The sequence below is a fragment of the Myxine glutinosa genome, unplaced genomic scaffold (assembly GCF_964187855.1).
Source record: "Myxine glutinosa unplaced genomic scaffold, kmMyxGlut1.1 SCAFFOLD_3565, whole genome shotgun sequence".
NCBI classification, from domain to species: Eukaryota; Metazoa; Chordata; class Myxini; order Myxiniformes; family Myxinidae; genus Myxine; species Myxine glutinosa.
In genome coordinates this window covers 16,007-27,749 of record NW_027619657.1, presented here as the reverse complement: position 1 = coordinate 27,749, position 11,743 = coordinate 16,007, and the positions used below count along the sequence as shown (strand labels likewise).

At 43.7% G+C, this 11,743-nt stretch overlaps 1 protein-coding gene across 1 annotated transcript; it reads left to right on the top strand.

The window, feature by feature from the left end:
- The first annotated feature begins 1,239 nt into the window (after positions 1-1,239).
- Positions 1,240-9,805, top strand: LOC137436767 (uncharacterized). Its single transcript, XM_078769630.1, has 3 exons — positions 1,240-1,404; positions 3,687-3,811; positions 4,020-9,805. Exons 1-3 carry the CDS (start codon positions 1,252-1,254, stop codon positions 6,415-6,417), a joined length of 2,676 nt encoding a protein of 891 aa, XP_078625756.1. The 5' UTR covers positions 1,240-1,251; the 3' UTR covers positions 6,418-9,805.
- The last annotated feature ends 1,938 nt before the right edge of the window (positions 9,806-11,743 follow it).

Sequence of the window (11,743 nt, the reverse complement as noted above, 5' to 3'; positions counted from 1 at the left end):
CATAATACTTCCAACAACCTCCATTTTTGCAGTACTTGGACATGTTAAATAAAGGTTCATTGGGGTGGTGTATAAGGTGCTGTTCAGGACTGCTTCTGGACGACTTCATTAGCGATAAACTTCAGATTTGTTTTTTAAAGATCGTTAAAATTATTATTTTATCAAAATTGAAGTAAAATTTAAGCAAAGCGTGCAGGGTATCTTGTTCTTTGAATCCTCTAGTTTCCGTTTTTTTCTTTTCCTGTGGTACCTGCCATGGATTTTCATTGGAATTGCTGATAAATTGCAATATCAACCTTTTAGAAGACGGTACTTCTGCAATTGCTGTTGACAGGTCTTTGTGTTCAAGTGCAAAGATCTCTCCACCAGGGACTAGATCGCAAGAGAAAATGACGCCACCAGAGCCTTTTATGTATTTTCTGATTACTCAAAACTTTGTTTCAGGTCAGCAATTGTGATTGTCTCACAGCATCAATAAATCAACTCCTCTGTCACATGAACAGTCCTGTTATTGTTTCGCAATCTCTTAAAACCATGAATGTTATTTGCATGTGCTCTGATCTGAAGTTTGTTTGTTGATTCACCCGTCAGTGTTTTGCCTAAGATGTCGGCAAGCTTCAATCCTTGTTTCCCGTGGTTCTAACGCCCCATGTGTACACCATTGCCAGTTGCCACAACAGTGTTAATTGTGATTTTATCGTTGACCTATTTGTACCCAATTTGATCTGTCCAATCTTGGTTTGATTCCCGACTATAAACCGATATCTTGGTGCTCCGCAGCCATCCAGTTGCATCAGCGTTGAGCATCCGCGCTGGTGGACGTTAAACATCCCACGGTGTCTTCCCCCAGAATAGGCCATTGTGTGCAGGCACCCTGAACAAGAAAGTCTGGTGTGGGCTTCACGGTCAAGGTGGCTGGCTTAAGATCTTAGTGTCTTGAGTTTGAGCCCCTGTCGTGCCATAGAAACAACTGCAACCCTCAACAACGTACAGATTTCTGCCCTGTCTACCACAGAGAAAGACAATGGCAAACTACCCAGTGTATTCTCCAAGAGGCTGCTTCGGTAGTACCAATGTGCTGGAAAGAATATGGACATTGGATTGGATAGGCATTTATGTGTGTCCAGGATTGGCATTCAATCACATGTTTATACACAGGTGTCTATCTGCATATGCATGTTGTACATTCCACCCGATCGCTGTGTGTAGTAACCGAGTCACTCGTGTATCGTGCAGCTTGTGGCGGTTGTGATGGACATTTTCACGGATGTGGACATTTTTGAAGCATTGGTTGAAGCAGCCACCGCCCATCGTGTACCTGTGTACATCCTGCATGATGAGATCAACTTTCCTTACTTCGACAAAATGTGCCAACAGCATGGTCTGGATCCCGAACGACTGCAGGTATGGTCGATTTGTCACTTATTTTAAAATGTTTGTATTATTTCTGTATTCAGAGCGTTCTTATTTTATCAAAAGTAATTATTGTTGTTTTCACTCTTCCTCCCAAAAGATTATGCATTTACCAAGAGAATAATTGTATTAGTTTGTCTGTTTGTACTATTCATCATCTGCAAGTGTCTGCTGAGTCGAGGCCTTGTTAGGCATCCTTTGGTCAATGGTCCAGGATTGACAGCTATGACTACGATTATGACTTACTGTTGGTTGAAAGATGTGGTGTGACCTTTTCTACTTATTAATGACAGGTCATTACCCTTGCTGAGGAGTATGATTTATTGTGATTGGATGTGTGACCAACATCAGGACTTATTCCTTGTGTTTTTGCATTTGGTGAAATATAGTTCTTATCTTGTATTATCAGCAGGGGTGGTTTTGGATAGCTGGCTACCCCAGCCACCATGTTATGAGGCATTTTGGAGAATGAGTGTGGTCTGGACCAAGAGTCCTTGAGGGGACTCTGAATTTCTGAACTGAATTTGGCACTTGTATGGAGGCACGGTATGCTACGCCCATTTGTGAAACCAGGTGGCTGCCAAGCTGTCTATCATCAGGTCTACAAGGCAATTTTTCTGGGGGTGGAGACCCACAACCCACAGAAGTATTGGGAGTGTGAGACCATGGAGGCTAGTGATGGGTAAGCATCAGCCCACATGCTAAGCCCACAATTCATGTGGAAGGGCAAAGCATTTGGGTGGATGAAAAAAACATCACCAAGCTGTACCAATTGGTTATGTGTATTACCTCGCACACGTGAAGCGCAAAACAGAGCTAAGCAATTGGTTCACTCTGTCTGTCTGTCTACAGATGTCCATCTATGATCGAGGAACAACTTTATTTCAATTGAATTTTATAGTTCGAACACTGCAGAACACAAATCAGAGCACGAATCAGAACATGGACCTGCAGTTTAGCAGTACTGTACTTTGGTTCTAAGTTTGGCAAACTGTACCGAATCTTGTCTCGAGCACGCATGCACACAGAGGAGTGAGCTCATTGTTTTGGTCTGCCTGCCTGCCAGTCTGGCAGTCAAACAAAATTGAAAATCATTCCAAATGGGAGAGTTACTGTTTTGTGGATGTCACATAGTACACAAATGACAGGCATGAATAACTAAAGTAATGTGTTAAATAAGGTGGTGTAAAAGACGGTGCATCAACGGTGGTAAACTTCCAAAAAATGTTTAGTTTTTTTCAGCTCTTAAAACTTTTATTTTATTTTAATTCAATTATACACTTGACTGCTGAACAACACAAATTGCCTTCTTGTCACCTCCTAAAATCTCCAGTTTAGCAATACTTGGGACAAAATATAATGCCTTTTTGCGCTATCTCGACCTATCAAATGTGCCACTCATGCTCTTGGTGTTGGGGAATATCGAGATTCAGCCAAAATTGCAGCTCAAAGGAAATATAGAAGATTGTTCTCGGAAACGCAAAGCAAGAGTTGAAAAGACCATTCATGTACTTTTTCTCGAGACTTTTAAGAAATCTCTATTTTATTTATTTTTAACACCTATGACCCCGAGAGCCCATATAAAGATGGAAATGTCGTGGACCGTAAAAACACCGCTCTGACAATGAACTCCATTCACTGAGCTAAAGAACGTCACACTTGTCTCTCTTGAGGTCCAAATATGTTTTGTACACTTTGAGTTGGTTCTCCAACTATTTTACATAAATCATGGAATCAAATGAAAATAGTGTTATTTAAATAACGGCATTTAAAATGGTTTTCAGTATAGCCACTAGGTACGCGCACTAGCCTCTGAGCCTGGGTTTGAATCCCGACCCAGCTATAAACTGCCATCCCGGTGTTTCACAGGCAAGGTGATTCATAAATGTGTGTTCTGTCACTCGGATGGACGTTAAACTGGGCGCACCGTCTGCCGGCATTAGTTGGTGCACGTTAAAAATCATAAAGCGTCCTTCATGACGAGTAGGTGATCTATTGCTCGTGCCTGGAACAATTACAAATTCCTGCCCTGACGTCCCATCAAGGTTTTAAAATCCAGCCAAGAAAGTGCTTCTGCAGAACCGATGCACCTGTACAGAGCATGGTACTTCATTGATTGCATTTAAGATGGCATCAAGCCAAAGGCCAATTTGGAAACCCGGCAAATGTTTAGTTTTCATCAAACTTGGCAAATAAAACGCTGGGTTTGGTTTCGACGCTGCTGCATCTAATCATAGATGTTACATTTGTCATGTTTGATGTTTGTTTTGCAGAACATGATCGTGAGGACACTTCCTGGTTGCTGTTATCACTGCAAATCTGGAATGAAGTTTTCAGGCCAAACTCTTGGAAAGTTGCTGCTGATTGATTTTGAAATTGTCATTTGTGGCACTTACAGGTCCTCAACTCTTTGTATATCTTTTTTGAAATTTGAAGTGAATTTATATTTTGTAAGTCTCTCTACCAAAGAAACATTTTGATAGATTTGAGTGCTGGGTTGTCCAAGGCCTCTAAAAACGGTTTTGTTTGCAAGGTGATTGTTGCTTAAATACTTCGAGTAAAGGAATGTTTCACTTACTGTGTGTTCTCTTTACCCTGTGCCCTAGCTTTACTTGGGCTCATGAGAAGATTCACCGCAGCATGGTGGAGGTCTTCGCTGGTGAGATTGTGCAGATGTTTGAAGAAGAGTTCCGCATACTTTATGCCCAGTCGCGATCGGTGCTGGAAGCCCGGGAAACAATGCCACAGAGAGCAAAGGTTTCTGAGTCTATGCCACTGCAAAATAGCTGGTCACGCTTCCGACCTATGGTCTACTCACAGCGTTCTCCTGCAGGCTCCTGGGCCTCATCCTCCTCCAATCGTGTTGCCAAACGCACACCGGCGCTGCTTAATCCACGGGATTCTTTCCGTGATTCGATTGAAAAGCCACAACTGTATGCACGAAAACCGACAGGCCAGTGGGACAATTGGGAGGGCCACTCACGTCATCTGGATAACTATGGTGATAACGACCACAAGAAAATGAATAGGCGCTCTCCTGGTCGTTCACAAACCTTTGGGGGAGCAGATTACCAGAGGTATGATTTTGCAGAGACTCGGGGGATCGAACGACGGTACGGTGACCGTGGACTGGATCGTGAGTATCAGACTAGGGATTATCTGCAGAGACCTACTAGCTCTTCACATCATTACTTGGGCACACGCTTGAGAGAAGATCTCCCACCTGATGAAGATTTGCATGTGAAGTCAGATTTTGAACCTCGTGTGGGAATCTCTTCCAGCAACTGGAACCAGTTTAGGGAAGGAACGGTAACATCTCGAGAGGCAGATGATAAATCCAATGAACAAATGGATGATGTGATCCATGGTTATCCTTCGACCCTTAGAAAATCAAATCAAAACTTTCCCACAACCAATGAAGAGGAGCAAGCTCCCTTTGGACTGAAAGGAAAGGGAAACCGGAAATCCGAGCGATTAAGGCCGACGGTACAAAGACCATATCGAAGCACGATCTGTGTGGATACTGATGCTGATGCAGAAGGCGATGTTTTTACCCAGAAAAACAGCAAACAGTGTCTTCGGCGCCTGCGAATCAACTCCTTTTTGAACTCCACAGAAACCTTTGAGGACACCGATAAAAGTGGTGACCAAATTTCAGGAAGTACTGAACATGCTGAGATTAATGAGGATGCCCTTCCCACTCAGCAGCCACAGACATGTGGATTGGAGCCCCAGGGTACATTGCATATCCCAGAGGCTGAGAATATTGTACAGCGTTCTCGTTCACGGCCCTCGAGTCTGGAACGATTCCGACCTGGCAATGCTGCTCCTGCAACTCAGAACATTTCTAGTGTAGCATCTGCAGGCACAGATAAAGAATGTCTTTCTCAGGTTGAACACGGGCTAAACCCAAGTGGGGCGGCAGCAGTTCCAGCGGTGACTTCTAGCAACACTTCTTTTTTGCGAACATCGCGCCTGCGAAACTCCATTATCTATAACACAGCTCGTATGGATACATATTCAAACACAAAGGTCGCATGGCGAGATATTACTGAACAAACTGGGGAAAGGGAACCGGGTAAAGGAAATCTCCAAACTGCAGGCAGCCCATCACAAAATGAAGGGAGTAAATCTAGAGAAGCAAGTTTGTCCGATACCAATGCACAAAAGCCTGTGATGAAAAAAGAGTTGCCAGACCTGAACCCAGTCGGAGCACAGGTTGACTTTCACAGACAAAGGATCGGTTTGGAGTCGCACAGCATGAGGGTCACACAACCCGAGGTTGGAAATCACCAAATGAACAAGAGTGAGGAAGATTCCAAACAGCATGAAAGCACGTCGGCAAAAGACGTTAAGCAGGAAGAGCCTATAAAAGCGCCGTCAGGGGTGGGACAACAAGAAACACCAGCAGCCACGATTCCATCCTCGCAACCTTTGCAGAACTCCACCGTTTTACCACAGCCCTCCTCAATTTCTGCTTCTACCACTCCCGTTTCATCTGGCAGCTCGTCACTTCAGCAGGATACCGCGATAGTGCGCATTCCTGTAGAGAGCAATGCTAACAATTCTGTCTTAGTAAAAGAAGACCAAGGAGGTGAGACACCGGAAGAATTGGTAAATGCGAGTGCCGAGTCTCATGGTGATGCTGCTGCGAACAGTGCCAAAGAAGTCAAGGAAAACACCGGTGCAGAGGATGAAGGGGATGAAGGTAACTCCAACCTCCTGGAGAAAATTGAGCACATGCGGAAAGATAATAAGGTATACAGCCGCTTTGAGGTCTTTTACAAGCAAGATGGTGTTGAGAAGGATCCTAAGACGAGCCCTGTGCATCGTACATACGTGCCTGGTTACACTGAGAATCGGTCCACATATCGCCCTTTTCTCTCCTCGTACCGCTCATCCAACCATTATGGCTCAGATGGGTACAGAAGTACGAGTAGCGACCGGACACTGAGTAACATCATGCAGAGGTTGAAGTTCTCAAAGCGGGCGAAGCGTTACTAAATGTCTACGTGCACAAGACGTGGAGATTCCCTTTATAAGGCAAGACCATTATTGTCTGTACCGGAGCTTTGCCAAGCTGTGTCTTGCTCCCATGATCTAATTCCGTAGCGAAGACCGAAATGCATCTTCTACCAGTTGATGAAGTATGACGAGTCTTGTTTGGTTTCTGGTCTGTATGGTTGTTGGAATATTGTACGCATTTATTTGTTATTTTGTCTTGCTCATTGCACTGCGGGTTTACGTACAGGCCTCTGCAGTTTGTTACACAAAATAGAACAAACCGATTGATTGTCCATGTCCTGATGATGGTACCTTATATAACCGTGCGCATGCTGTTCATGAGGTTAGATACTCCTCACGTCCGCGTTTCCACAATAACCTTCCACAATAATAACCAATAACCAGTATGATTGTTTGCTCAAAGGTTTGCCCGCTATTTTCCCCACCCATCACCCATTTAGTCCCCTCTTGGTTGTGCTCGCACACACCCGTAGTTTTAGCTTCTAGTTCCTGTTTTTTGTGCCTTTTGGAAAACCTACCTTTTGCAGCCAGTGCAGCTCTTTTTGACAAGTTTCGTATTTCGTAATTTAATCGGACAGTTCAATGGGGTTGTAAGATGGGGTCAATGGGGTCGTAAATGGTGTATTGGAATGTTGTTCCTTCACATGAGTCTAGTAGGTGTTTGCGACCAAAATGTACGTTTGTAATGTTGTTTACCGTCCAGGCACTGAGGCTCGTGGAGTATCCGATAATCGGAGAAAGGGGAAAACCTGACATTGGACAGGAGGGAGTTCAGAGTGGCCAATTGAACCCCAATGGTGTCCGACAGGACAGGATGAATGTCAGCCAGATTGAGATGAGAGCAGATATTTCAGATAAAGCATTTGCAGCGCTGAACAGTTAATCGGATAACTTAGGACTTGTGGAGTTGCCAAAGAGCCATATAACGCCCAATGTGATCTGTGTAACGAGAGACCGCCATGTCTTGTCTTTCTTTTAACGACTGTAGACTCATCGGAACTCCGGCTCGATCGTCTCCGCATTGCGTGGTTTGAGAAAACGCTCCAACCGGAGGTGGTTTTTTTTTTTGGTTCCTACATCTTACAGCTTTGTAATGCGTTATCTGTGTTCGGTTAACCACATGTCTTGGTATACGGTGCGAATTTATGGACATTCATCTCACAAACAGATCTCTGGAATTACTTGCGGTTCTTCCTGAACCAATTTGGCACTACCTAAACATTCTTTATTAATATTAAGTGAAGAATGCTCAAAAAAATTGTAGACATGTTTTTTAAATATATAGAAAAAAAGATTCCTTCTTTTTATTTCATTTGTTCTCTTCCAAAGTGTAACACTGTACATCTATAATCATCTGGCATTTCTTGTTCCTCTCGAAATATTGTCCTCTCTAATTCCATATTTTCTGTTACGTCTCAATCGCTGGTTTTTGAGATGTCAGATTCCCACAAACCTTTGCTCTGCTTTCTCTCATTCACATTCAAATTTCCTTTTGTATTCCTTTTTAACTTCAAATTAGGCCAAACAAATGGTGATTGGCTAAACCATTCTATCTTTGTCACTGAATACAAAATAAATTAGAATTTCACTTTTGAGACGTAAATCCCACTATATAAGGTAATTCTCTCTATGTACAGTGCATTCAGAAAGTATTCGGACCCCTTAACTTTTTTCACATTTTGTTATGTTGCAGCCTTATGCTGAAATCGTTTAAATTCATTTTTTCCCTCATCAATCTACACTCAATACCCCATAATGACAAACAGAAAACAGGATTTTAGAAAGTTTTGCAAATTTATTAAAAAGAAGAAACTGAAATATCACATTGACATAAGTATTCAGACCCTTTGCTATGACACTTGAAATTTCGCTCAGGTGCCTCCCATTTCTCTTGATCATATTTGAGATGTTTCTGCACCTTGATTGGAGTCCACCTGTGGTAAATTCAATTGATTGGACATGATTTGGAAAGGCACACACCTGTCTATATAAGGTCTCACAGCTGACAATGCATATCAGAGCAAAAACCAAGCCATGAGGTCGAAGGAACTGCCTGCAGAGCTCAGAGACAGGATTGTGTCGAGGCACATATCTGGGGAAGCCTACAAAAACATTTCTGCTGCATTGAACGTTCCCAAGAGCACAGTGGCCTCCATAATTCTTAAATGGAAGAAGTTTGGAACAACCAGGACTCTTCCTAGAGCTGGCCGCCCGGCCAAACTGAGCAATCGGGGGAGAAGGGCCTTGTTAAGAGAGGTGACCAAGAACCCGATGGTCACTGGCTGAGCTCCAGAGATCCTGTGTGGAGATGGGAGAAACTTCCAGAAGGACAACCATCACTGCAACACCCCACCGATCTGGGCTTTATGGCAGAGTGGCCAGACGGAAGCCTCTCCTCAGTGAAAGACACATGAAAGCCCGCTTGGAGTTTGCAAAAAAGCACCTAAAGGACTCCCAGACTGTGAGCAACAAGATTATGTGGTCTGACGAAACCAAGATTGAACTGTTTGGCCTCAATTCTAAGCGTCATGTCTGGAGGAAACCAGGCACCGCTCATCACCTGCCCAATACCATCCCAACGGTGAAGCATGGTGGTGGCAACAAAATGCTGTGGGGGTGTTTTTCAGCAGCAGGGACTGGGGGACTGGTCAGGGTTGAGGGAACAATGAACGGAGCAAAGTACAGAGATATCCTTAATGAAAACCTGAAACAGAGCGCTCAGGACCTCAGACTGGGCCGAAGGTTCACCTTCCAACAGGACAATGACCCGAAGCACACAGCCAAGACAACGCAGGAGTGGCTTAGGGACAACTCTGTGAAGGTCCTTGAGTGTCCCAGCCCGAGCCCTGACTTGAACCCAATCGAACATCTTTGGAGAGACCAGAAAATGCTGTCCACCGACAGTCCCCATCCAACCTGACAGAGCTTGAGAGGATCTGCAGAGAAGAATGGCAGAAAATCGCCAAATCCAGGTGTGCAAAGCTTGTCGCGTCATACCCAAGAAGACTCGAGGCTGTAATCGCTGCCAAAGGTGCTTCAACTAAGTACTGAGTTAAGGGTCTGAATACTTATGTCAATGTGATATTTCTGTTTTTTCTTTTTAATAAATTTGCAAAACTTTCTAAAATCCTGTTTTCTCTTTGTCATTATGGGGTATTGAGTGTAGATTGGTGAGGGAAAAATTGAATTTAAACGATTTCAGCATAAGGCTGCAACATAACAAAATGTGAAAAAAGTGAAGGGGTCTGAATACTGTGTGTGTGTGTGTGTGTGTGTGTGTGTGTGTGTGTGTGTGTGTGTGTGTGTGTGTGTGTGTTTATGTATTTATGTGTGTGTGTGTGTGTGTGTGTGTGTATTTATGTGTGTGTGTGTGTGTGTGTGTGTGTGTATGTATATGTGTATATGTGTGTGTGTGTATGTGTGTGTGTGTATGTATGTATATGTGTATGTTTGTGTGTGTGTGTATGTATGTTTGTGTGTGTGTGTGTGTATGTGTGTGTATGTATATATGTATGTGTGTGTATGTATTTATGTACATCTGAAAATCATAGAAAAAAAATAAGGGCTAGCCTGATCTCCACCAAATTTTGCATGCATGTTGGTAGTACCCAGGGTCAGGTTTTGGGTATGAAGAAAAAAATAGTTCTTTCCCCCTACCCGCCCCCCTGAGGATGGGATGGAGCTGGAGGAGCCACTTTCCAATACTCCCAAATGGAGTTTTATGTTTCTTGTAAACTAAATTTTCCAAAATGTGTACCAGTTTAGCGGTTGATCAGTCTAATGTTCCACCTTGACCGACAGTTGCAAAGATGCCTGACTGTTAAATTTTTTTCACAAGTTTACTATTTGAAGGTTGCCAAGAATTATTTTGTAAGACGAATCACCGCCATCGTGTTTGCCCCATGTGTTTGCCTGGTATTCCTTCTAATGTTTAACATTTACATTTGAAGGACTTGTGATTAACTATTTTGCATATAAACTTTGTAAATCCCACAAAGTAAAATATATCCCAATTAGGTCGCACTAAAGTCAACTCTCACCCTCTAACCCTCTTAGTTAAACTTGTTACATCTCTCCATGGATGTCTCAAAATAGATGGAACCCATTAACATGATAATAATTTATTACTCAGACAAGAAACTCCAAAAAAGATTACATTTCCTGGAAGCTGATATGATAACAATTAAAAAACTGAAGATTTGAGGTCTCTAGCTCAAAGGATACATTTATTAGAGCACATGTTCCAAATGACCGCCTTTGCGCCTTAGACACACTTGAAGCCGACGAGCTATGTTGTCAATCACCCTGACACACTCTTCCTTCCTGATGGCACGAATCTTCTGGGTGATGGCCACTTTCAGTTCAGAAATGGATTGAGGACGATTCTCATACACGTGGTCCTTCAAGAACCCCCAGAGATAAAAATCTGGGGGGTTCAGATCTGGTGAATGCGGAGACCACTCGGGCTCGCGGCGCCTGCTGATCAGCCGATCAGGGAATCGGTGGTCCAGCCACTCAATCGTGATGTTGGCTGTATGTGGAGTTGCCCCATCTTGTTGGAACCATTGCACATCTCGATTCACGCCACGACGTCTCCCAAGTCCCCTCCAGAACTTGTTGAGCACCACAATGTAACGCTCCTTTGTGACAGTGACTGCCTCCTCGTCTGCGTCTTCAAACCAAAACGGTCCGATTATGCCATGTTTTGAGATGGCCACCCAGGCCGTGCATTTCACAGAGTGCAAGGGCCTCTGAAGCACCTCGTCTGGGGCTTGTGTGCCACAGAACACATTGTTCTTGCTATTGACATGCCCACAGAACAAGAAGTGTGCTTCGTCGCTGAACCAAACATCATCAACAAAGTCAGGATCCTCTTCGATCTTGTTCTCGAACCACCGGCACATCACAACACGTTTTGCCATGTCAGCTGGTGTGAGTTTATGCTTGATCTGGATCTTGTATGGGTACAGCTGAAGATCCTTGATCAAGATTCTTTGCACTGACGCACGTGAAAGACCCAGCTCTTGGCTACGTCTTCGGATGGACTTTTTCGGGCTCCTTCCGACAGAATGTCTCACCGCATTCACATTGTCAGGAGATCTTGCAGTCAGCTTCCTGCCAGAACTGGGTGTTTCTGCCTTCTTGTTGAGGTTGTTTACTGATCCAGTGGCTTGAAATTTGTGTGCCCAACGATAAATTTGGTTTTTCTGGGGATAGTTGTTGAAGTTGAACTTCCTGCGAAATTTTGCTTGCACCGTTTTGAATGATTTCGTCTCCAAATAAGTAGTGACGCAAAATATTTTTT